The 26,293-nt window shown below is 37.9% G+C and overlaps 2 protein-coding genes across 6 annotated transcripts; one reads left to right on the forward strand and one right to left on the reverse strand.

Moving 5' to 3' along the window:
* Positions 1–431: 431 nt before the first annotated feature.
* On the forward strand, positions 432–14,674 carry LOC135106646 (uncharacterized). The gene is made up of 17 exons (XM_064015943.1): positions 432–547; positions 673–861; positions 1,541–1,699; positions 2,396–2,515; positions 3,720–3,856; positions 4,661–4,761; positions 5,261–5,486; positions 6,185–9,751; positions 9,874–10,014; positions 10,605–10,701; positions 10,963–11,115; positions 11,511–11,636; positions 12,285–12,404; positions 12,782–13,296; positions 13,521–13,645; positions 14,112–14,222; positions 14,535–14,674. The coding sequence occupies exons 2-17, from the start codon at positions 814–816 to the stop codon at positions 14,645–14,647; spliced, it is 5,859 nt and encodes a 1,952-aa protein (XP_063872013.1). The 5' UTR covers positions 432–547; positions 673–813; the 3' UTR covers positions 14,648–14,674.
* Positions 14,508–24,560, reverse strand: LOC135106300 (uncharacterized). Of its 5 annotated transcripts, XM_064015174.1 has the most exons (7): positions 24,391–24,560; positions 20,485–20,835; positions 20,080–20,193; positions 19,640–19,817; positions 17,235–17,403; positions 16,215–16,377; positions 14,508–14,643 (listed from the first exon to the last, which is right to left on the reverse strand). In XM_064015174.1, exons 2-5 carry the CDS (start codon positions 20,509–20,511, stop codon positions 17,366–17,368), a joined length of 357 nt encoding a protein of 118 aa, XP_063871244.1. In that variant the 5' UTR covers positions 20,512–20,835; positions 24,391–24,560; the 3' UTR covers positions 14,508–14,643; positions 16,215–16,377; positions 17,235–17,365. The 5 variants fall into 5 exon arrangements, with proteins under 5 accessions (XP_063871244.1, XP_063871245.1, XP_063871241.1 ...); XM_064015175.1 differs by lacking the exon at positions 16,215–16,377; XM_064015171.1 differs by having other exon boundaries at positions 14,508–16,377.
* Between the last annotated feature and the right edge of the window lie 1,733 nt (positions 24,561–26,293).

Below are 26,293 nucleotides of genomic sequence, written 5' to 3' on the forward strand. Positions count from 1 at the left end.
GTATGTAATATTTGCCGTCTAAATCCTGATGGCACGGCACAACACCACTATTACAGTCTTTTATGGTCACAGCTATGTTGGGCTGCCTGGAAGTAACAGTAGAAAACAGGAAATGAGGAGCGGTAGACCGGTGTTTCCCTAGGGATAAGATTACTTTCAATGCTCCGCTGGTAAAGTTTCGAGTTTAAGGTCGGGGTGAGGGCGACAGCGGACCATTAGTGTATTGGCTTAACATTCATGACATCATGCCGACTTTTCCAATTATACCTCCATAGACCAAGGTAAGGGCTCTATGTCGGCCACAAACGCTGGTTGCTCTATCGGGGAGAGAGAGAGAGAGAGAGAGAGAGAGAGAGAGAGAGAGAATTATCAGTTGTCATTCGAGATAAGATAGATTATCAATCAAAGTGTCGTGCTAGTGTTTATAAAAGCCAAGGGATATACACTCCTTGCCAGAACAGTGGCATGATGAGTTAGCATTAAGCTGTTTATAACGTGGATCCTTCAGTTTCGTTGGAACAAATATCGTGAAGACATGTGATAGTTGGTAACCCAAATGATAATAATATAATTTGATAAAATGAAATTTTTTAAACATAGCAATCCAAGGTAATAAACGTGCATAAGTTGAATTTGTCAATAGTGATGAACCCTCCTCTTTTGCGCCCTCAGGTCTGTCTCGCTAGCGTCCGTGAAGTTGGCTATCCTCACAGTTCTCCGTAATTTAATTTACTGGTGAAACAAGTTATTGGCAGCGATAAGTAGCGTTCCCCGGGTGCCCTTACTTCTGATGTCCCTGGGAGGCGTGGAAACATGGCAGAGGTGTCTCGTTCCCGCTGGAGGAACCTGCAGATTTGTGAGGTGAGGACTGAGCTTGGCCATCTTATGACTGGCTGTTGGGAGTGCCTTGGTGCTCATGGCTTGACGCATGAATGCATTAGATTGTCAGATAAGCGCAGGATTTACCAGATGTATGTAGGAGCAGGGATATAACTTTTATTGAGTAAATGACAGCGCAAGTGTGTAGAGAATTAGGTGGGTTGAGCGGGTTACCTTCTATATGTGCATGAATGAACAAATGTTTGGGAAATTGCTTCTTCCTATGCAGTGAAACAAGTGAGAGCACTTGCGGGGAAAGAGAAGTGGTGGGCGTTTAAATTATACATTAAATAGTGATATATATACCAAACATTGTGGGAATAAAAATATAGTATATAAGGTGCGCTTACGTGGTTGTGTGCTTAACATTATAATATTATATAGTACAGTATGTGTACAGAAGTCAAAGTTCTTGGACCTGTGAAGAAAGAGAGAGTTAAATGGAAGAATAGAGTAATGGAGTATTAGAGAGAGAAAGCAGCAAATGATCATATTTCTGCCACAGCCATTCTCCTAAGAGAGACCGTAAAAAAAAAGAAAAAATAAATAAATAAAATAGATAAATAAATAAAAATATATATCATTAGTTAGGTAGGTTATTTGACACTGAATGGATGGATGGAGACATGTACTCTTTCAGTGATGTAGAAGTTTGTTACAGGTGGAAGATGCAGATACCATGTGGGTGCGAGAGGCCCCTTCCCATGCCTGTTCAGAAGAGTTGCTACAATTCTTGGAAATGGAAAAGCAAATGAATCATTACTTCAACAACAGGCAGCCTTGTAATTCCCAGCATGCTTTCCTCATCACAGTTGGCCTTGTGAGTTTTGTTCTGCATGCACATTATAGATAGTGCTGTTAACAACTAGAACTTGTCTCTGTTAAATGTCCTATTTAGGATTCCAAGCCATATGTTTATAGATAGTATTTTGGCATTAATCTTGTTCAGCATCTATCCCAAGTTCTCACAATCATTAAGATTTTCTTTCTTTCTTTCTTTCTTTCTTTCTATCTTTCTTTTTCTTTTTCTTTCTTCTTAGATGCAAGTAGTCTTTCTGGTTTTGAATTATCTTTTTGTACATTTGCATGGTATCTTATACCTAATTATTCTTGAAGCTTGAGAAGTGTATGTTCACCAATTGGTTTTATGCTTCACTGTAATGCACCATTTTCCTGTTCTGTATGGTCTTCCTAAAGGGGTCGTCATACCACACGAATACGTGCACTTCACTCTAATTAAGCTTGAAATATTTCAGTAGTCTGAGGACAGTAGGTGCTGGCCAGCAAGAAGTAGGAGCCCTAGGAAGGGTTGAATATTTTTATTTCCCATGAAGAAATTTGGTAGTGAAATTAGTTTGGAGAATAAAACTAATCCCTGCATTATATTTGCTATCAATCAGTTTTGTGTTTGTGTTTGTACACAGACACAGAAAAAAAAACTTTCTTACATTATATTATTGTGCATTAATCACATGTACTATTGCAACACTCATTTCTTAATTGCTTTTTCTTGAAGCCTGTAGTGGTTTGCTACAAAGACTGCTGGAGACGAGGGAAGGTGAAGAAGCTGCCCCAAGCCAAAGGGGAGAAGACCAGTGTGTTCCTTGTCGACTATGGCCTCACTTGTAAAACCAGTGTAAGTGTAATGATTGTGTGGATGACTTTCAGGAAAGTGAGTCTCTCTCTCTCTCTCTCTCTCTCTCTCTCTCTCTCTCTCTCTCTCTCTCTCTCTCTCTCTCTCTCTCTCTCTCTCTCTCTCTCTCTCTCTCTCTCTCTCTCTCTCTCTCTCTCTCTCTCTCTCTCTCTCTCTCTCTCTCTCAAAATGATAAAAAATTATTGTAGTTTGCTTGTTATAGGTCCATGAAAGTTACTTTTTTGTGTATATTTTCTCAGTAATCATTTTAATATTAAATATTTAATTCACGCAATGCCACTCAAGTCCTCAAACAGTGCAGTATTTATTTATTTGTTTATTTATTTTATTTATTTTATATATATATATATATATATATATATATATATATATATATATATATATATATATATATATATATATATATATATATATATATATATATATATATATATATATATATATATATATATATAGATAGATAGATAGATAGATAGATAGATAGATAGATAGATAGATATATAGATAGATATGTATATATATATATATATATATATATATATATATATATATATATATATATATATATATATATATATATATATATATATATATATATATATATAATTTTTTTTTCTTTTCTTTTCTTCTTTTCTTATACTTGTCCATTAGTACTCTCAAAAGCAAACATTGCATTTAGTACTCCTTCTGGGCATGAAATTGAATTGCTGTTGGTAGACCTTCCTTTCTTTTCTCAGTTTGGCTTTTATCCTCCTTTCCCCATAACATCATGGTATATCTCTATAGCTGGCTTAGGTCTGAGTATATAATTGTACATGTACTTGATTACGACACACACAGTATCACACAATATCATGTACTTGTACTTATACTATGGTTTGAAATGTTTATAGTATTTGTACTTGGACTCAAAGTACTCAGCAATTTTATGAGTACTTTAGAGTACAACAAATGAATTGATAAAAGTGTTGAGTGGTGTTTAACTTATAGATGGAGGTAAGGTCAGGGTGACAAATGTGTCCATGGCAGACATGGATACATCTACTCATACTTAAGTACACATTGTCATGTATTTGTATTCATACTTGGGTCTAGAAATTCTGTACTCTATATAGTAGTCTTCTCTCTGATCTTCCACCATCTAATCTTTGGTTCATCACACATTTTGTTTTGCATTGTGTTGCAGCTCAGGGCCCTCATACCTCTCAGTGAAGGGGAGTGGACTAGTGTTCCTTGCCAGGCCAAGAAGGTTGTCTTACATGGTGTGGTGCCCATCTCTCTGCAATATGGGCTCATAAATCAAGAATATAAATTGACTCTGAAGTAAGTGACAAACAATATTTACTGTAGTATTCTTGAGCCAGTCATGAAGGTAAAATTGTTTTCTAAGTTTGCACAGATCATCGCTTTGTTTTGTATGTTAAAGGTTTTCATTCTCTTTGTTGTGGATATGGATATGGTGGTAGCACACTTCATTTCATTATCCTATTACTGTTGTGTAGATGAATCAGTTTTCCTGTTTTGGATGTTGAGTGCGCTGGTGATGTCTTGCATGACACTCAAGACATCATAATTTTACACACCACTATTCTCTTTACCTGTCAGCAGTCAGAATCTCTATGTTCAGTGCCCTGATATATTTCACTTACCAGCCAAAGCAGGTTGGCAAATTTTAGTGAAAAGGCAACTCATGACCAGGTGTTGAGGGATGTGTCCAAATGTTTATTTACAAGTTTCATTATTAGTTACATTTCACCTAATTCAAGGTAAATATATGAGTCTGCTGCAAATTTAGGTTGTTGAGTCATACATCTCACGACAAGGGTTTTTGACAGGGTTGTAGGGATCTAGGGTTATAAAATCACTTCTGTAGCTTACATTTTATATGTGTTCTCAGCTAGATACAGGAAGGCTGCATCTATAAAAAGAGACCATCCTTGATTCATTCAGGTGTGGAACATCTTGGCCGTGAGTCAAAAGTACCAACCATTACACCACTACTAATGTTTGTTCACCATTCCATATCCCTTATTGGCTTGTTTTGATGTTTTTGTGAGCATGCTTGCCTACAGAAATAAATGAGTATATATGTGAATAGTAGTTTATTAGTATTGGCTTCTCCCACAGACATTGTAACCATTGGGATGCCTCAGCCACTGAATATGTCAAGTTACTCTCCTCCAAGAAGCCTCGTGTAGAATTCACACCAATAAGATTCAGCCAAGAGGGTAAAATCAACTTTGTATTCTTTGCTCTATCATCAGTTAGTAGTTGAGTCATTGTTTTTGGGGAGGAAGAAATTTTAGAAATATGTGTATAGTGAAGTTTAGTGTGAATGAAGCATGAAAGACGAGGAAGAATGAGTAGCACGTGTGGAGTGACACATGAATCAATAGAAGGAAAAAGGAATTGTAGAGAACTCAGTTCATTTCCTCTTTCATTCATTCTAGATTTCACTTCTACACATGTTCCATGATTAAAAACAATGTTCTATTCTAGATGTTTTAGACAGTTTACCATGTCTAGTAATATACCATTCAAGACTGCATTCATCTTCAGACACAATATTTCCTCTTATCCTCTTTCATTCCCAATATCCTGCTTTCCAATATCCCTCCAACCTCCCTTATCATCTCAAATCTTGAATCAACCATTTGTGTTGTATCACCTGCAAACAACAGCCAATTCAGTTTCCACTCTTTACCATCAGGATACTTGAACTTCCAGGCTGTCCCTGTGGTAAAATGATGATCATTCTCCCAGAAGAAACGTGGCTGTCTATCATGCCCAAAGTATCCCAAAATAAGTTACTACAAACAGAAGACAGCCAAATGGCACTAGATCTTGTCCAGCTACTTGTTGATTGTGAATTTGCACAGCTGTTGGAGGAAACAGAAGAGGAAATATGCAAATTGCCCTCCCCAGAGTGTGGTCAAACACATCCTGACACAAGGTATCTCAGTGACTACCTACTACACTTAAGTATTTCAGATGTTCTGTGACTACTTAATTCTAGTAGTATTTAAGGGTAAGTGGTATATTTCTTCTGAGTACCTGTAGGTGTGTGTGTATGCTGTTTGTGTGTTTAATTAAAGGGCAGATGGACTGTAAATGTTTGTCCTTGTTTTGGCTGCTTTTACACTACTACTCACCATGACTGGCAGGGGATTGCTCTGGAACATGGTTCTTTCTGTGAAAGACATTCTGTTACGTGCATAGTTTTACGTGGGATGGTGGTGCAGTGTGCATGGGATTTTGCAGCCCAGGTGAATAGTTATTTAACAACTACTGGTGAGCTGATGGTGCTGCATTGAGTCCTCACCTACTGCATGATAAGAGCAATATAAAAAAAAAAAAGTGGTTTCTTGTAAATAAGTAATTTTATATAAGAAATTAAATAACAATAAGTAGATATGCATTATTAAAGTGGGAAGTACAGATGAAAGGCAACTTGGCAAACACTCATCTGCAAAAAAAAAAAAAGTATTTAACTGCCATTATATAATATTAATGCTGCCTTCCATTTATTCTTTACTAACACTTGCCCTTTCTCATGATTACTTCATTCATAAGTAAGTTAGACAATGAGTATTTATCTTACTAAATTTTTTTAACTATTATATATTACAGAGATGGCTTTATTATTTTCAGGCACACAAGTATGTCAGCAAAAGCTGCCTCAAGTTCACTATCCAGTGACTCCCTAAGGAATGTAGGCATAGCAGCAGCTCTTGGAGCACCAGGCAGGCTGTGCATAAGGTCAGACTTGTGCATCACTAAAGGAACTTCCTCATACCAGGACACAGAACTAGACTCAGATCAGTGGACTGAAGTTGGTAGTATTGAAGGTGTTGTTCAGTGTGACACTGAATTGGAATCTCACTCTAGCACTTCAAGTTATGACACACAAAGTCTTCATGCAAGGATGGATACTGAAGAAAAGTCTAAGTTGAATTATAGTAATGACTTTGGTAATTCATCTTTTGCTGAAGTAACAAGTCCATTATTCAGGAGACTGTCGACTAAGCATGCTACTCTAGGAAAAGATGAAGCGTTTTCAGTTCTAAGAATAAAGCCAGAATCTCATTCATCAGTCTTAAAAGAGAAAGAATATATTGAAGTGCCAAAAGATGAAGTCAGCAGGAAGAAAAGTATTGTATTAGATGTTCAGAACAAATTCATGTCTGATCTAAGGATACATGAAGAGAACTCAGGTTGTGAGCAAGCTGTAGAATACAAGGATGTGAAGACAGCTCCTTCCCTTCCAGAGACGTTTGGAGACTGTGTTAGTGCAAAAGATACTTCATTTACCTCTTTGAGACACGGGTGGTCCAACATTCCTTGCTGGGCATCCAGGAGTTTAGTGGGAGTGATACATGATCCTGAAAATACAAGAAATAAACAAAACATGTCCAAAAGGAATTCTTTAGAGTTTTATGAAAAACTATTTTCCAAAACTGTTAATGCAACCAGCAGTAAAAGTCCAGAAGTTAAGAAAGAAATTTTCATGGCAAAAATTGAGCATGAAAATACAAAAGCTCTAAATGCCATCACATCCACAGAGGAATCACAGCTTGCTTCTGACATCTTTATGGTGAACCCTCATGACACTTTGACAAAGTATTGTACTTGTGATCTGGATGAAATCTACAACAAAATTATAAAGCAGGACTGCCTTCCCAGCATGACAAATATTGTGAAAACCTGTAGAGTGTTTGTGGCAGGTGAATCTCCAGTCTTAGAGGAGGAAGTCATGATTAGCAAAGACATAATGAGTGCAATACTTAATCCTCACATATTCAGTGTACTCAGTGAGAAGGGAATGAAGGCCACCCGACTGCAGGCTTACACATGGCCATCCATTAGCCGGGGATGTTCAGCTGTCATTGTTGGTGAGAAGTTGAGTGGGAAGACCATGGGGTTTGTTGTGCCCTTGTTGTCACTTATTTTAGATACTTATCATCACATCAGTGGGCGCCTTCCCCCAGGAATTGGTCCAGTGATGGTAGTGGTGTGCAGTTCATGGCAGAGTGCCAAGTGTGCTGCAGAGCATGTTGTCAGTCTCTTGCCTGCCAACACCAATCTCAAAGTAATGACAGCCTGGGGTGGGTGTGGAAGTGAGGAAGAGATCAGCACAGGTAAGCAGCTTCTTGGAGGGTGTGATGTACTGCTCACCACAACCCCTTGCCTGGTGCGCCTCCTAACAGGAGACTCCACAGTGTCGGGTAGAGGCACCAAGGGGGCCACCACCTCCCTCACAAGGTGTTGCCACTTGGTTTTTGATGATGCTGATATAGTATTAGAAAATTTCTCTTTGGAAGTCAAGGAGATTTTAACTATGTGGGGAAAAGAAAGGAAAAAATGTGGTAGGCCAGACCTGCTGCTTCAGGCTGTGGTGGTTGGCTCCAGGTGGACCAAGTTATTGGGTCAATTAACTGATGTTTTGCTTCCTCTTCTAGACCCAACAATCATAATATCAACACCTTTTGAGGCTGCCATAGCTACCAAAGTAAAGAATAATTTTTATTGGGTGAATGATGAAATAGAATCTCTCAATCTGGTGATGAACTTCATAGCAGCAGCTTCCTCCCAGAAGAGTATGGTCTTTGTGAGGAATGACAGTGTTGCTGCCTTGTTGAGCTCAATGATGAAGAACATTGCTGTGTATTGTTTAGTTATGAACAGCACAATTCACAAGGATAGATTAAAAGAGTTTATTGATGAGTGGCACGTGATGCAGGGTGTCACTGTGATTGTTAGTGAGCCAGCAGAAAAGTTTCTTCTGCATTGTGATATTTCTGATGCCCAGGCAATATTCCACACTCATTTTGGCTCATCATGGAATACCTTTACTCAAAGGTATGGTTTTATGGTTGATAGGTTTGTCACTGATGTGGAAGAAAAATCTTTTAGTTGTGAATCCTATATAATTGTGCCAAAATGTTCAATAGAGAGAAGTCACAAAATTTGGGGTGAATTGAACAGAATTTATAATAATGCCACAGAGGAAGTGAAGGTGCATCTGTTGTCAACAGAAAATGGACTTCCAAAAGATAACCGTTGTTTGTGCTACAACCTCAAGGCATGTGGGAGATGTTTTGATGAATCCTCTTGTAAATTTAGACATTTCATTGACTTATCTGACCAAGCCCATGGTATACCCCAGACTGGTAAAGTTACAGTTGAGATCATCAGTGTGGTGAATGCTTCCAGGTATTTAGTGCGGCTCACTGAGTACCAGATAAAGTCAGATGGGCAGAGGATTGATCTCTCCAACCACTACCACATTTTAAGATCAGCCTTACAGCAGCATTATGCAGATCCAGCTCACTGTAAGCCAGTGCAGTTTGCCAAGAAGGGCATGCTGTGTGCACTGCAAGACAATGGTGTGTGGAGCAGAGCACAGGTTGTTTCAGTGAATTATTCCAAATCCACTTGTCTGTTGAATGTGTTTCTCATTGATGAAGGAAGAGAGATGATCATTCAATTAAGTTCTGCTTGGGTTCTTGCATCTCACTTTGCATCAGTTCCCCAGCTAATTGTTGAAGTGTTTTTGTGTTGCATTCAACCCAAAGATAATGATAGAGAGTGGACATCCCAAGCAAACAGCTTTGTGCAGGAAGTCTTCGCTAGAAATAAGAAGAGCAAATTTGTAGGTACAATTGTTCTGGCCTTGGGCTACACTTTGTGGCTGAACCCTCTTATTGAGTTATCCAAAATAGGCAATATTTATGCTCAGAAGAGATCACTTCGTGGGAAGCTGTTAACTGAGAGGTATGGAATGGACAATCCCAATCACATTAAAAATCTTGAGCAGCTTTGCACTCTGGCTGGGATGTCTTTGAAGGATGAAGATACACTGAGCCTGTGTTGGATAGAGGCTCGTAATGAAGCATTGCAAAATGTGAGCACTGTTGTAGACAGTGAAGACTTAAGCAGTGATACTTTAACGAATGGAGAAAATGAAACAGATGAAACAATTAATGAAAATAAAGAAGAGTGCAGTGATAATGTTATCCATCATGAAAAGGACATGAACATGATGCCTTTGGGTGATGTAGCAAAGGACTGCCTGCCATCCACTTCTTCAGGAAAGACTGAAGCTGAGCTAGGTCTGTCCTCTGAGAAGCTGCCTCTAAACACTGAAGTGACAGTTGAAGTGACTGAACTGGTGTCTACTGAGGAATTCTATGTTGTACAGCAAGACAAGCTTCAAGAGTAAGTTTTGTTATGGTTGATCACCAACATATCTGGTACAGTGAAAGTTGAGAGAAATGTTTTAAGATTCTTTTACTGAAGGTCATGATAATTAAAAAGTTCTTATTGATCCTGTTGTACAGATTGGATAACCTAGAGGGAGAAATTAATAACCTGCATGACTACCTGGAATCTTGTGAGGTTGAGAAGAGGTCTGATGGCAAGAGTGTGGCATCCAAACCTCCCATTGGTTCTCCATGCATTGCTAAATTTACAGACAACAGGTAAGTAATTATATTACTTATTCAGATAATCCCATACATTGTTAATTTGTCTCTATTCTTTACTTATTTATATGCATATGTGTGTGTGTGTGTGTGTGTGTGTGTGTGTGTGTGTGTGTATACAAGGCAAGTCAGTGACATAGAAAGTGGGGGAAAAAAACTGCAATTGAGGCTCTCCTAAAAAGACCTAATATTTCTGACATTTTTTCATATTAATCTGTATGGCAAGAATTAAAAAAAAAACATATTAGCCTTGTATTAATATTACTTTGGTTAGGTTGTATTTTTACAATAAACAGAACACATGCAGTATAGTTTCTAGTAACTTGGGTAAAAATTACAGACTCCTGCTACAGATTATTCATATTTACTTTACAGTGAGAAATGATGTTTCAGATTGTGAATTATGAACCCTGTGAATTTTGTGTACCTATTGTTTTTTTATTGGCGAGAGTAATTGTGTTTTATTCAAAATCTCATTGCATTTGTAAGGTCATAGTCTGTTATTCATGGGACACTTTTTTTTTTTCAATGTACACTAATACATTATTGTTAATTTGATGCTATTGAACTGCTGCACTTATTGGCAGGTACTATAGGGGACAAGTGAAAGCTGCAGAGAATGATGGCAGCATGACTGTCTTTTTTGTGGACCATGGAGAGACTGTCAAGGTCCCTGAATGGCAGGTGAGAAACTTTTTTGCATCTTACACATGATAGTGTTCTTTTATCATGGACAGGAAATAGAACAGAGACACCTACTTATATTTCAAGCAAAAAAAAAAAAAATGCAAATCATTACTGAGATCCCAAAACATCCAGTATCTGCAAAATATCAAAAGAATGGCTGTTGAAAGGATTGTCATGCTTCAAGGACAGGTGGTAATTAAGCTCAATACTCTAGTGGAATTAGAAAGAGTTGGTGTGCTCAAAATTATACTTGCCCAGGTTCATGTTTGTCCCAGTGTGTGGATGAAGTACATGCCAGGCCAGGCCATCCGCTGCACCCTGGCCCACCTCACCATCCCGCCCTATCTCAGCGAGGCCGCCATGCAAGCCATGACGCACCTCATGGATGTCACAGAATCATGGAAAGTGAAGGTTGGTAATGGTACAGCTTTTCACATAATGGATGTGGAAATGCTAGTTAGTTATTAGGTCTTGTGAGAGAAGGGAGTGAGTTCTGGATACCTATCAGAAACATATTTATTTCTCTTAACCTCCTTAGGCATTGGGATGAGGTAATTATTTTCAGCGCTTGTTTTGCAAAGAATTTGACATTGACTTTTATAAATGTCAGGAATGTCAGCATGGTACATACAGATTAAAGCATTAGTAATGTATTTTTATAAACTAAATACTTTGATGTGCCTTAGTTATTAAAAAGAAAAATGCATAACAGAAAATGTAATGTCATAAATCATAATATTGTAATTCAGTGTAGCAGATTGATTGTACTGTGAAGAAACAATTATGTAACAAATCTGATCATGAAGGCTCTGGAAGTAAAAGATGACGATGGACTGTTGTATGTAGTGGAGTTGACTGATGATGCTGGCGACTCTCCGCTGGAAGTGTGGAAACATCTTGTTCATCAAGGTGTTGCTTTGATGGACTTGGAGGTAAGCAAACAGAGTGTGATAATAGATTTGTAAGGTTTCAGTGGTCTAGTGTGATGAGACTAGGATAAGTCTTCAATTAGCTTCTTGTAAAGGATTCTTTCTATCCACGTATTATTGTTTTGTACTTATTAACATGGCTTCTCTTTTTAGTTCTTATTGTACAGCACACATCATTGAAGGCTGAGTGTGCCATACATTGTACGTTCACCCTGTTACTTAGTGAACAAATGTTTTGTTGGCATTGGTGTCAGAGTGCAGGTTTGAGGAGGGAGCTTGGATAAGATGTGATGAGGCAGACTATTCTTACTGATTTTATTTTCTTAAATTTGGTTTTTGGATGTAAAAGAAAGTACTTAATTGTAAATGTTCTATTTATTTAAGGAAATAGGGACTAAAGGGGTACTTGCTAGTGTGGTGTACATATTCAAAATCCCCAAGTGTCTGTTACCCAACCCTGGGGAGCATAAAGGGATGACTGTATAGGGCAGTTAAATATTGTGGTGTGTCTGATGCAGGAAATACGCTTCATGAGCATAAAACACTCATTACCTGCTATAAAATGTGGTATTGGCGCAAGTTGATTTAGTGGACAGGATGAGCGGTATCTATTTCATGTTAGAAAGATCTTAAAGTATGTTGGTCTTACAGAATGCATCTGATAGTGAAGATGAATCTTCAAAGCTGTTCAACACTTCTGACGTGGATGATCAAGAGATAGCAGAGTTTCTCTTTGGGATCGCAGCCATCAAGCAACAGGAGACTGGGAAGGTACAGTTAAATAATCACTTTGTACTGTAACAAATTCACCATCCATGTGTTTATGTTACAAGGTGAGCAGTAACAGAAATAGGTATAATTGGGATGCTAAGGAGAGGTAAATATCTGAATCCTCATGCTGTATGATCACACCTTGACATGAAACAAAGTAGAGAATTTCAACTTTGCAACTTAACAGGAGTCAAAAGAAGAGTTCCAAGTTGTTGATGCTATGAATCTCTCTCTCTCTCTCTCTCTCTCTCTCTCTCTCTCTCTCTCTCTCTCTCTCTCTCTCTCTTCCATTGTGTTTGAAACTGAAAGAATGTATCCACCATGGCTTATTCTTACTATTTTTGTTCTTGTGTTTGTTTTGGATTTTCTTTTTTCAGAAGGAAGTGCATTTCAGACATAAAGGAACTGCTGTAGAACTAGAAGAGAAGGAAAGTAGCCTCTCATGTAATTCCAATGTAAGTGAATCTTGTAGTGAATCTGATTTGGTGCAGCAAAACTCAATCCATATTTCAGAAGGAAAGGGAAAAGAAAAAAAAGATGACAGTACTATTGATAGAACTGAGAGTGATAATAAGAATTGTAAAAGTGATAATTCAGAACCTGATAAAAAGACTAAGGAGGAACATGAACAACCCAGCTGTAAAGAAATCAAAGAAAGCTTGAATTCAAAGGAGAAAGATCTAGATATTCACAGAACAGTGACCTCGGAAAGCCAAGTCTTGAACATGAAGCGCCTGGGAATGCCACCCCTCTGTGCTGTTGACGGTGTGACAGAGAGGCTGGCCCCTGAAACCTCTTGGAACCAGAGGAAAGAAACTGTTCACATCACCATTCACTTGGTTGGGGTGGAGCATTACAAGTGTCGTGTCTCCTCAACTCATATCATCTTCATGTAAGGCTCAGCTTTCCTTCCTGTGTTCATAATTGTTACACATTGTTTTAAGAATAGATGACAGAGTTAGTGTGTAAATTATGTGTGTATGAGTGTGTGCTGCATTGTCTGGGCCATCCTTTATGGGACTGCTGACTTGGTAGTTATATAGATGGGTAGAGAAAATAGCCTAAAAGTTTGTACGTTCAGTTAAAGGTCCTGTGGAACTGTTTTTCATTCAATAGGTCTGTTTTGGGAGACAAGTTTTATGTCCTGGATGAAGAACTCTGCCAGAAGATCACACCAGAGTCATGTGTTGTCAGTGTGAAGGGAATCTCTGTGTCCATCACCTTGAAGAAAGCTGTGAAAGGTATTGATATTGTGGATGGCCTTCATGTCCCACTATTTCACTGATATGTATTAAGTCTCTCTCTCTCTCTCTCTCTCTCTCTCTCTCTCTCTCTCTCTCTCTCTCTCTCTCTCTCTCTCTCTCTCTCTCTCTCTCTCTCTCTCTCCTTGTCCAGCTCTTCCTCCATTCTAGTTTTACTGTATAAATAGAGTGAGGTACAAGAGTGAATATCTTATCAGTTCTTTTTTACTGTTAAATATTTCAGTTTTGCCTTATTCCATTTATACATCTATTCATGACATGAACACATGTAGACACGTTTTTGGAAGTGAAATTAACTCAGAATTCTTAAGCTTACCTTCATTGTTGGGAGTTGCATTTAGTGGGCTTATTTTCATTCTTTCATGCTTTGTGTTGTTGATCTTAACTTTTAAAAAATTAAAAAATTAATGCATCCATTAAAATATGATGTTCCATTACTTGACAGGGAAATGGATGAGTTTGTTCAAGGACAGAATGCATCGCCCCTGGCTGAGAAGACAGTACCAGAATCTATCATCGGGGGAAGACACTTCAGAGACGGAGAATTATGATGATGGTGAAGATTGATTTTCATTGATATCTCATACTATACAAAAATGGTATCCTAACAAACTAATCTGGTCACCTCCACTATACATCCACTATACATTGCTTCCTAGAAGGTAATGCGTTTTAGTAGTTTAGTATATTTAGTCAAGGTGACCAGTTTTTTTTTCAAGTTATTCCATTAGCTTTAGTATATTTAGTCATATAGTTTTTTTTTTTTTCAAGTTATTCCATTAGCTTATTGTGAGAGGTCTGATTTACTCTTGTTGGTACATTAGAGTTATTTAAACAAGAATTAAGTTACTTTTTTTTATTTCCACAGATGGTTGGAGGGAAATCATGAACTACAGCAAGGAGCCAGCTGGAGGTGGTCTGCCTGCCGGCATCAGCGACACAGATGTCACCACTGACACAGATTCTTCTGAAATACTCTGAAAATTTTTAATAGCTATTAACAACTTTCATCATCATCATTGTCATATTCAGCAGCACCTTTAATTTCACTGCAGGACAAAGGCATCACCAATGGTTAGGAGAATTTGAACCATATACTGCACAACATTGACTTAGGGCATTTCATTGGGATTGCAGATTTGCAAGTCAACATCTTGCCTTTGTTCTGTACCTGTTACTTGCTAGGTGAAGAGGGACTAAAGCATGAATAACAACAACCCTGAATCATATGTGCACGTGATTTTGTTTGGTTCTAATTGTACTTAAGTAAGGAAGCTCCTTTATGTATACTGATGAACACAGTGTAAGGGAGCCTGCAACAGTCTTTGTGCAGGTCATGGTGCTAATAGCTCTCTTTTATGGTGATCTCATTGACTTGCAGTATAGGAATCAGTTGCCGTTCCCTCACAGTGATAGTTTTTCTTTCACAATGATAGTTTTTCTTTATAAGCTTTTATATTTGAGAGGAGGCACACACCTTAATTAATTTACTGTGCCTTAATTCATTTACTATGCTTACCTTCACAAGTAACTGTCCAGTGCATGTTGTTAAACTTTTATTGATGCAAATGATCTACAAGCAGCAAGTGTATCTGAAGTTTGTAGTGAATCTTAGAAAATGCCCCACAGAAGCCTTAGAATGCTAAAAGTCTGTGAAGTGGCAGTATTCTGTACATGCGTCTGAATGGCGCAAACAGTTCAAGGAGAGCAGGGGGGATGTGGAGAATGACCATGGTACACAACTTTCAAATGCAAAATCTGGTTCCATCTGTAAAGGTGAAAGACTGAACTAGAAAACCATCAGAATAATAATGGCAGATGAGCTCCAAAGAGCAAATAAATTGTGAGAATAATTCTGACTGACTGCCCAGAGATACACAAAGTTTGTGCCAAAATGGTGCTAAAGTTTCTGTAGTTGAAGGTAATCAACTTCAGGTCATCCTCCACATTCTCCCGACCTTCCTTGAATCATCTTTGCCATTCAGAGACATGCATAGGGAACACACTTCACACAGACTTACAGGGTGAGTCAAGAGTAGTGCAATTCCTGTTTTAGGACCGAGTTGTTTCTTTGCCATTTGTATGCAATTGAAAACATTTTGAAATTAATTTCAAATTACTCCATTCCTTCAGGGAATACAGAATTGTGACAGGCTGTTGTACTTGCAGTGTTGAAGGTGTTCTCATGATCATGTACAGTTGCAGTCAAGCAGGCACAGAGTGACGAGGTGACTTGCAGAGTTCTTTGCAGTTTCCTGATAGTAAACTCAACAAGTGTGTGTATCACTCTGTGCCTGCTGCTTGATTGCAGTTGTACAGTAGTGAACACAAGAACATTGAACATTGCAAGTAAAATAGTCAGTTATATTTCTTATTCCCTGAAGAAATGGAATAATAAGAAATAATTTGAAAATGTTCTATTTAGTTCTGCCTCCCTGCACACTGTAATACAAATGGCAATAAAAACTCAGCTATAAAACATGAATTGCATGCTACTTTTGACTCTACCTTCCTACACACTGCAATACAAATGGCAATAAAAACTCACAGCTATAAAACGTGAATTGCATGCTACTTTTGACTCGCCCTGTATTTAAGTATCTTGAGACTTCATTTGATGATTTTTCCAAACTTCATCAAGAACTTCAGATTCACTTGCTTTTCGTGGCCCATGCTGGATCATAACAGTTTGACTTGTCACAAACAGTTACCTGTGAAAATAAAGCACCGTAAAAGGACTAAACTAGGCTCTGCTCGTAAATATTCTCATGCAGTAATAAGCTAATAATAATGCTAATAAGGAACTAGGACTAACAGCCTCTCCTTCAGTAGCAGAGCAGGCACCTGTTCTTGAAACCAGTGACAAGCTACAGCCTGTTTGTCATCCAAGACAGCCAGTGTACAATGATCAACTGGAAGTTACAGTGCTGTAATGGATGCACATATTTATTGCTTCCTTATCAATTGAACTACAGGGCATATTGTCTCATAACCTGCAGTTGCTGTAGATTGCAGTTGCTGTAGATTGAGCAACACAATGTCACAATTGGTCAAAGTAATGTTTAGTGGTTTAGACAGACCGAGTCCATTTTTTTCTTTTTTTGCCATGCAGTACCCTCCCAAGTTTCATGATATCAGAGTTTCATGATCCCCAACCATTGTGCCAAGTCCCAAATTCTTACCATACCAACTTTCTCGCATTATCTACTCTACACATTTCTGTTAAATGTCTGCCTGTGTTAGAATAATTTAAGTTAAATTGTTCTATTTGTGAAAAATTTAAGTTGATTTTTCACAAATATAATTTTCAGTAACTTGTCCTATGGCATAAAAAATAACCAGCATCTTGTACAGTATCTCAATAAATTATTTGTTTTCAAAAATTTGAATTTTTCTTATTTAATGATAGACTTTCTGATGAGTTGAGATATAGTTTCAAACATTTATTTGTAATCAAAATAGTAAAAGTTAAAAAGTCAAATTTAATTTTATTTCTAGTTACATTATCATTTTATATATATGTCAAGAAGTGTCATTAATAATACAAATACATTCATTATAGTCTCACCTCTTGACATCTTTGGTGTGGTGCCATTTCTATGCAGTGTGTGGTCACCAAACTGAGTAAAGAGTCTGAAGACAATACAAGTGATGGAAGGATGAGAGGCAAGCGGTGACGCTCTTCCCCGTGTCTCAGGGTTATTGCTTGGTGTAGGCCAGGAGCGTGAACCTCACATCTGAAAGAGATGCCAATTTGCTTCAGGATGTCTGAATATCATCAATTTTCATCAGATTTTTATGAAAAATGAATCAAGATGTATGCAGGTACATTTTACCTGCCAATAGGAGTGGGGGAGGAGGGAGTAAGATCATTTTCTGTATTATATATATATATATATATATATATATATATATATATATATATATATATATATATATATATATATATATATATATATATATATATATATATATATCAAGTATACTGGCTAAAGACAAAAAAAATATATATATATATATATATATATATATATATATAAAAGCCCACTTAAAACACCATTCCTGAAAAGAAAAAAAGATCCGAAAGAAAGACCAATTTAGTTGGAGCAAGAATGTGTTTTAGAGTATTTGTTAGGGATAAACTCAAAAAGCCTTAGAAAGACAGGAAATCAGAGTTTTATGTCAGTAGTTTGTAAGACTGAAGCAGTTATATTTCTTAGGAACAGGATGGATGTAGGCAAGAAAGTTGGATGGATGTTTATTGACGGAGCTGGAAAAGCTAGACTACTCAAGAAGTGAGCACGGAATCACAGTTTAGGGAGTTTAGGGAGAATAATAGGAGGCCCACAAGCCTTCCGAGGATGAAAGCCAGAGAAGGAATAGGAAATTTCATTATGATGAATTTCTATAACGGGCATAATAAGGTCAGAGGGAGGAGATGAAGGAAGAACAAGCCTGAAGTCACATAAGATCTGAGAGAAGTTCAGCTTCAAAGATAGGAGGTAGCGGTGAGGCCGTCTGAGTGAAACAGAGAATTACAAGGCTTCGATACACCTAAGCGTCTCGAAATTTCTGCATTTGGGGGTCCAAAATGCAGAACAACAATATCACAACGCGTTCCTTGTCAGGTCTCCATGGTGAAGAGCTACGACGTGCCGGAGATTAGCTGACGTCGACTTGGTATCGGATATCTGTGATCCACGATTAAAAGTTTGCATCACGATATGATACGTAACACAGCCTTCGTGACGTTTGAGACAGCCAGGCTTGCTAATTATACCGAAACTGATAGAATCACTCTAAACCACCCAAGGCAGCCTACTGAGACTCCTTCAGTAGCTTACAAGTACAGTTTACTTTTCTGAGCTTAGAAACAGATAATTACATCAATGCAGGTCAAGAGATCCACAACTGAAAGATCATTACCTTAATGAAAATCAATAATAGCAGTGATAGTTTGAAACACTTACTTGTCTCAATGTTTCTATTTCAGTTCACTTTCACCAGATCAAGCTGGAACAATAATTCATCTCAAATCAATAATTTCAAATTTTTGAAATCTGATTCATCCATTATTTACCATACATTGAATAATTCCAAATAACTGTTCGCCTCGTTCAAGCCAAATGTTCTGTGTCTTATTGTTATTGGTCTGGCACCCCTTGCTCACGCGGGCAGTAATGTCTGACAAGTGAACAGACGCTTACAGCCGGTTTACTGAACTTGGACATATATAACAGTATGTGGTGCAGGTGCGAGATCATGAACAAGGTGAGTTATTTGGAATTACTTAATGCATGATGTATCATAGATATATTTCATTGCATTATTTATGTGTTTATTTATCTGATGTGAGCTGAACACAATGTGATGTAACTGACGATCGTTTTGAGTCATAAAAGGAGCCTCGAGAAAAGTGCTTCAAACTGTCGCTGCTATAATTAGTTATTAAGTGTTGTAATTGTCAGTTGATGCAGCTAACAATTCTAAAAAGATTGATAATATTTACATTTTAAATTTCAAATTGGACAGCCTATTGGGTTTATTTACACTAGAAATAATGTCTTTCCTTATGAGAGAGAGAGAGAGAGAGAGAGAGAGAGAGAGAGAGAGAGAGAGAGAGAGAGAGAGAGAGAGAGAGAGAGAGAGAGAGAGAGAGAGAGAGATGCTTTACACCTATTAAAATCTTTAACATCACTTATGCTGCAAACAATTATTTAGCCATAGCACTCAGCCAAAAATTTGATAAAAGAGCAGGAATTTAACAATTAAATGAGTACCTTTATAGAAATTGGTGCAAGCATTACAGTTAGATAGGTCATGCTTAATACAATGTTTGGTTTTTGCATGCAGCATAGTTTCATGAATACTAGGCTTATAAAAGTGAAAGATGCATTGCTAATGATGAAAAGATACATATATTAAATTGCTACCAGCTACTGAAATGAACAAGTTGAACTAGACATTACTCACATTGACTTTCATCGTGGTCATAGAGTTCAAGTAAGGTTTCCATAAACAGAGGAACTGCTTTTCTTTTTTTGAGAATGGCAATTATTGGGAGCCTATATTTCTCCAGCCTTTTCAAAACTGCTACTCTTGGGTCTGGTTCATCCGCTTGTGGTTCTAATCTCAGGAACTCCTTGATTATCTGTAAAGATATAAGCATCAAATAATTATAAGTGAAGGTTACAGAGATGAGCATCTGCAATAACTGTACTTAGTTATGAGTGCTTATCTCCCGTCACTGAGGCCTTTGAGCCTGAGAGGGAAAATAGAAGTACCGGTAGTTAAATATCAATTACCTACTATAAAATATAAATAGCTATATACATTATAGCCCTACAAATAAAGTTGACAATTAGTAACAATATGTAGCAAAATCCATAAAGTGTACATATATACACACTTACGCCATCAAAAGTCTGAATCCACGGGTACAAGTTCAGGATTTCTGCTACAAGAATGTTCCCATTGATTATTTTTTTGCGTCTCTCAGAGAGTGTCAACTGCATGAGGCGTTCAGCCTGAGGAAAATCATTAAAGTAAAATTAGTTTTCATAAGTTGACTGTCACGCCAGCCTCCCTCTCTCCCTCATATATATATATATATATATATATATATATATATATATATATATATATATATATATATATATATATATATATATATATATATATACGAGCATCATTTTTCAGTGGCTATCCACCAGTACCATTGAAATTGCTTACATAAGAGCAGGTATTTTTAAACAACACCAGTAAAGAAGTCTCTGAAATATAAAAAAAGATAAATCAAGCATACAAATATCACATACCTTATCTAACTCGGGATCTTTCTTCATCCAATGTAGAGCAAGCCACTGTCTAGTCTCTCTAATGACTCATCATCTTCTGAATGGGGCCTTGGTGGAAGGTAAGCCTTTACTCCATACATCAGTGGACACGTAGTCTCTTTTGGCGCTATGCAAGGGATCTTCTCTTTCCTTGACGTCACCTCAGTCACTGAGGAATCCTGCCTCTTTCTTGAATCCTGAAACTTGCGCTGGATGCACAATTTCCATTGCAGCTGCAATTCATGCTCCTCGAGATCACTGTTTCTCAGGATGGCAGGAAATGATGTCAAAACAGCATTTGCCATATTCATATACTGTTCTGATGTTGGATAGCTGAAATATGATAATGATAATAATAATAACAATAATAATAATAATAATAATAATAATAATAATAATAATAATAATAATAATAATAATAATAACATTATTAATAATAATGTCACAATACCTTGATATGTAATAATGATGATAACAAAAATAATGATAATATCAATCTAGCTAACTATATAGATGGCTTAACTCCTTTTATTATATTATTATTATTATTATTATTATTATTATTATTATTATTATTATTATTATTATTATCATTATTATTATTATTATTGTTCTTCTTCTTCTTAACAATCACCTAATTGTGCTTTTGTCCCAGTGAAATTGGCAGATAGTGGGTACACTATCTGAATAGTACACTCAAAGGTGGTTTCACACCTATCAGTGCCGTATAGGTTTAGTGTCAGTGATATTCATGTCGCTTTCGTGACATCTATGCACACATATCCTTTCAGACGTGGAGTTGGCTATGATTGCCATAATTCTTGATGAAGAGCAAGATGCTTGCTTAACAAAAAATAAAGAAAAGTGGGTACATGAAACGTGGAAGAAAAAGAGAAACTGAAGGAGATTTTGCTACTCTGTACGAGGAATTAATTAATGATGAAACAAAAATTTTCCAGTACTTAAGAATGTCCAAAAACTGTTTGATGACATTGCTCAGTGATGTGTGGTGTGGTGTGGTATGGTGTGGTGTGTTATGATGTGGTGTGGTGTGATGTGGTGTGTTGTGGTAAGTATAATGTACAATGTGATTAATTACATCAATTAAAAAGAGTATTTATCACCATTTCAATTTCTTCTATTTTATTTCAAACACTTGTCCGACATCTGTGAAAATTTTTAAAATACCAGCGATGACGATATTCCACTTCATGGAACGGAGACGTAACAATCACTTCAGTCAAAACACGGTACTTCGCCGGACGTGTGTAAATGCTTCCGCTGAATTCCAAAATGATGAATTTTTTTTTTTACTGACACTGAAGCACTGAACAGCAGGGAAAGAATACGGCACTGATGTGTGTGAAGCAACCTTAACCCGTATCCCTCTGGAGGCATATTCCCGAAGTCTGGTAATGTTTCGGCCCATTTACTCTTGTAGCGGTTAGGTTAGGTTAGATTAAGTTACGTATAGGTAATTTTGTGTGAGAATCTCAATGAGACTATTTTAGAGAGAATCCTACAGTTAGTTTTGGAGCTACAGCCTAGTGTCCATACAGGCAGGCTGGCAGACGACTCCTTCCAGACTTCAGAAATATGTATGCATTCTGGCCCTTCACAAGAACTGACATCAGATCCCGGTATGAACACAGGCGGTGCATTCCATGTTCTTTTGTCCCTCTTCTCATTGCCTTCCCATTATATATATATATATATATATATATATATATATATATATATATATATATATATATATATATATATATATATATATAACACTCAGCATCCCTACATGCAACAAAACTTACCAAAACACACTCAAAATACACTCAAAACATCCAAAACACAACCAAAACACATCACAACACCCCAAAATACCCACTACACTCACCTAAACACAACCAAATATTGAATATTCACTCAAAACACCCCATAACATCTAAAAACATCCAAATAACCCACCCCAACCACGCTAAATTTATCCAAAACACACTCAAAGCACCCCAATATACCTAAAACTCATCCAAACACACTCAAAAGATTTAAAACACCCAAAATACACTACAACACCCCAAAACTCATCAAACACACTTAAAGCACCACTCAACACCACAAACACGCCACAAACACACCCTTAAAGCCCCAAAACTACTTGCACACAATGAAATACACCTCAAAAGACCCGACACACACACCCAAACTCACCGAAACACTTAAAACAGAAAATAAACCCAAAACAAACTCACTACACCTCAATATACCCCCCAAACACACCCATAACACAAAAACATCCCACAATATACTCAAAACACCCCACATGACTCAAACCACTTACAATATAACTAAAAACATCTTAAACCACATTTAAAACACCCAAAATTCACCCACAACACAATGATAACAGCAAATATACACCCAAAACACACCTAAACACCACCAAAACACACTCTAAACACCCCACAACATTCCTACATACATCCTAAACACATAAAACACCCAAAACGCACCAAATATTACAGAGAACTGCAGCGCATCAAGGGAAACTAAGCTAAATATTGTTTACCTGTTTTGCCTCCTCCTCCATTTCTTTTTATTTCTTCCTTCTCTTTCATTTCTCTTATTTTCTTCCTTCTACTACAACTATCTACACGCCTGACTTTAGAAACAGCTGGAAACACTTGGAAAACACTGGAAATTACGGTAAATATTGAGGAGACACTGGAGCAGACCGAGTCCCGAATCTTTGATGACGTCACAGGCGGTGCCGGCGCCCCGCTGCCATACGTACGTAACGTATTTCATTTTGAAATTGACCCAAAGAAAAAATGAAGCTAGGCTCGAATGCATTATATATTCTGACTTGACAATTACTTGAATTAATATTCACAATATCAAAACACCTCCAGTCTCAGTAGTTATAAAGAAATATTATGTGAAATATGGAAAAAGTGTTGGAAATTTTGACACCATTAAAAACACTGAAAAGTCCACTTATTCCACTTTACACTGGTAAAAAAACATTTTAAAAAATCTGAACTATTTTTTAAAATAATGCACACTTAGTTACAAGCTACAATAAAAAAATAAAGAAGCTAAAAAATGACAAAATCACCACTTTCAACTAGACAATAAGCCTATTCAAATTCCACAAACTTAACTCAACAGGAACGCAACATACTTTAAAAATCATAAACGATTTTTTGATGCAATAAAATCTTCATTAAAGCCTCAAATAAAAAAGCCAAAAACCAGGCTGGGTAAATTTCACCGTACAAACTGCCCCTTATTTACATAAAAAACAACACGAAATTCAGCACATTTACTTAACTGAAGCAAGAAAAACACTTCAAAAGCAACGAAATATTTTTAGAAACCATAAAATCTTACTATACAAGCCAAATAAATTAATTCAAAAAAATTAGAAAAAATATTGGAACCAACAAGCCGGAACAGGTGCAAGTCCATCATGGCGGCCCTCGGCGGCGACCTCAGTGGGGGAGCCGGCGGCCATGTTGCCTTATTTATTCCTATATAACACCAAAACCAGGCAATGACGGATATATCTGACCAGCGGATATGAAGGCTAGACATGTGGATCCATCTTGTGATATGTTAGGCTTACAATAAGTGAGAGACGAGGCAAATAATGGCTAATAACACAGCTGACGGCTTGTTTACATATTGGCGAACATTAAATATTTGAATAAATTTCCAACTCTTTCCAGACTCAGACGTAAACAAAACCTAAATATAAATAATTAACCCCTAAAAAAACTAAATAACGAATAATGAATCCTAAATAAACGAATACAAGACACTACAGGGAGGATTAGGGTGTTGTGAAGGCAGTAAGGCTGACTGAGGAGAGACTGGCCCCGCTGGACTCACCTTACGTACTCGTGCCTCTCTGGTGATGCTTGACGGTGCTTGGTGCAGGAAGAAGGTGTCGGGAAGACGGAAACACTGGTTAATAGAGCGTGTAGGGCAAGATTGACCAGTGCTGACCAAAACACTGCAGCCTGCCAGCCGCTCGCCGTGGTAGCTCCCCAGCGCCACCTGTCACTGATCCAACACCCACCCACCCACCCACCCACACACACACACACACACAAAAGTTGACATGCTATCAAATAATATGTCAAATAATATAAATATCCTCACTTCCTGACTCTCCTTTCCCCACTCCACCCCCGATAAGTGATTATGAACGCAATCTACACTCAGTGCGGCACCGTGTCACCGCAGCAAACACGAACCAGGGCAGAATAGGCTCAACTGAAATGCTCCTACTCTCTCTCTCTCTCTCTCTCTCTCTCCTCACGACTGTTTTTCAAAGCTATAAAGATGATTATCAGGGTTTTCAATGGTGTTTCTCCTGTTATTAATGTAGAAATGTTGTTAATCTGTCACTAAAACCGTAAAAATACCCTTGAAGACCTGTGCAACTACTGGCAGAGAGAGAGAGGGAGAGAGAGAGAGAGAGAGAGAGAGAGAGAGAGAGATAACTAGCAATAACACACACACACACATACACACACCAGTGCATTTATGAACCTTCAAATTTCCCCCACTTTTTCAATGCCTAGGAAGGAGGGAGCGCGAGAGGTAAGACGAGATATCCTACAAAGCCTAACATTTTCCCAAATATTACAGGACGGAGGGCAGATTTTCCTTTATGTTTTACTGACGTTCTACAAAAAAAAATAAATAACTAAATTACCATCGAACAAAGAAACAAGGGACAAAACATAAATAAACAATAGAAAAAATATTAAAACAGAAGAAAAACAACCACCAAAGAAATAAACTAACAGGAATGTCACGTACAGATGTGTGTGTGTGTGCAAATGTTTAATCTATTTTGTCTAATCCATTAACTGTTGTGCCGAGGAGATGGCCGAGTGAGGATTAGTTTGTCAACACTCTCTATACTTTGTATCACAGAGGTGTACCATCGCTCTAATAACACAGTCTGTTTAACAGATCTCTCATCCAAGCAAATATTTCAGCGACTTCAGTGCGTGCCGTGCCTCACTCAGGAGGGCATGGCAGGTGTGACTGACCCCTGGTAGATGCCTATGCCGGGGCAGTCTTCACTGGTATGCACTGGTCAGCCCCATGTAAGACATTCTCCTGCCCCTCAGCACCGACACTTCCACAGGGGACGGGACGCACACCAGACCTCGCACGCAACCCCGACTCCAGCACTCGCTTGTGTTGCCTTGTGTGTGTGTTCATCTTCATTACGTGCAGTATTTATTGAAGCGCAGTGCTCATTTCACCATATCTTGTGCAGCAATAGTGTAACACCACGCAATGTTTTCTCCTGCAGTCTGAGACATGAGGAGGAGGACGTGCGTGGCGGGTACAACAGGGCGCGGCTGCGAGGGCGTGGTGCAGCGCCATATACTCGTAGGCTTCCAGCGTCTTCACGATGCTACCTGTTTTTTGCCCGGGCAGGTGCGAGGTAAGCAGGCAGGTGGCTCACCTAACTTGTATGTTAACTGCGAACTTGGTTTGAGGATGCCACAGTTGTGGGTTGGCGGGAAGATGATCTGTCAGCGTCGCCCAGTGTTGCCCGGCAGCGCATTGTATGTTACAATAGCCTCGTCCTCACCACGAAGCCAAAGTTGAGATGACTTCGAAGTGATGGTTTAAGTCAGAGGTGCGTTTTTGGGACCAGGGTTTGACTTTGTTCCCAGTGACTCATGTTAACATACACTTCCCACTTATCAGGTGATGATCCATAGGCAACACAACTCACTCCATTTAAGTTACCTACAACCACATC

This window comes from Scylla paramamosain, chromosome 13 (genome assembly GCF_035594125.1).
Source record: "Scylla paramamosain isolate STU-SP2022 chromosome 13, ASM3559412v1, whole genome shotgun sequence".
In the NCBI taxonomy this organism is placed as follows: Eukaryota; Metazoa; Arthropoda; class Malacostraca; order Decapoda; family Portunidae; genus Scylla; species Scylla paramamosain.

What these genes read in the sequence shown, in the direction of transcription:
- LOC135106646 (XM_064015943.1), top strand. Translation starts at nt 814, where the DNA reads ATGGCAGAGGTGTCTCGTTCCCGCTGGAGGAACCTGCAGATTTGTGAG. An exon ending in CAGCAAGACAAGCTTCAAGA is followed by an intron (nt 9,752 to 9,873) that starts GTAAGTTTTGTT and finishes CCTGTTGTACAG; the next exon opens with ATTGGATAACCTAGAGGGAG. An exon ending in GCTAAATTTACAGACAACAG is followed by an intron (nt 10,015 to 10,604) that starts GTAAGTAATTAT and finishes ACTTATTGGCAG; the next exon opens with GTACTATAGGGGACAAGTGA.
- LOC135106300 (XM_064015175.1), bottom strand. Translation starts at nt 20,511, where the DNA reads ATGAAGAAAGATCCCGAGTTAGATAAG. An exon ending in GGATTCAGACTTTTGATGGC is followed by an intron (nt 19,818 to 20,079) that starts GTAAGTGTGTAT and finishes ATATCTTTACAG; the next exon opens with ATAATCAAGGAGTTCCTGAG. An exon ending in TGACCACGATGAAAGTCAAT is followed by an intron (nt 17,404 to 19,639) that starts GTGAGTAATGTC and finishes CATCTCTTTCAG; the next exon opens with ATGTGAGGTTCACGCTCCTG.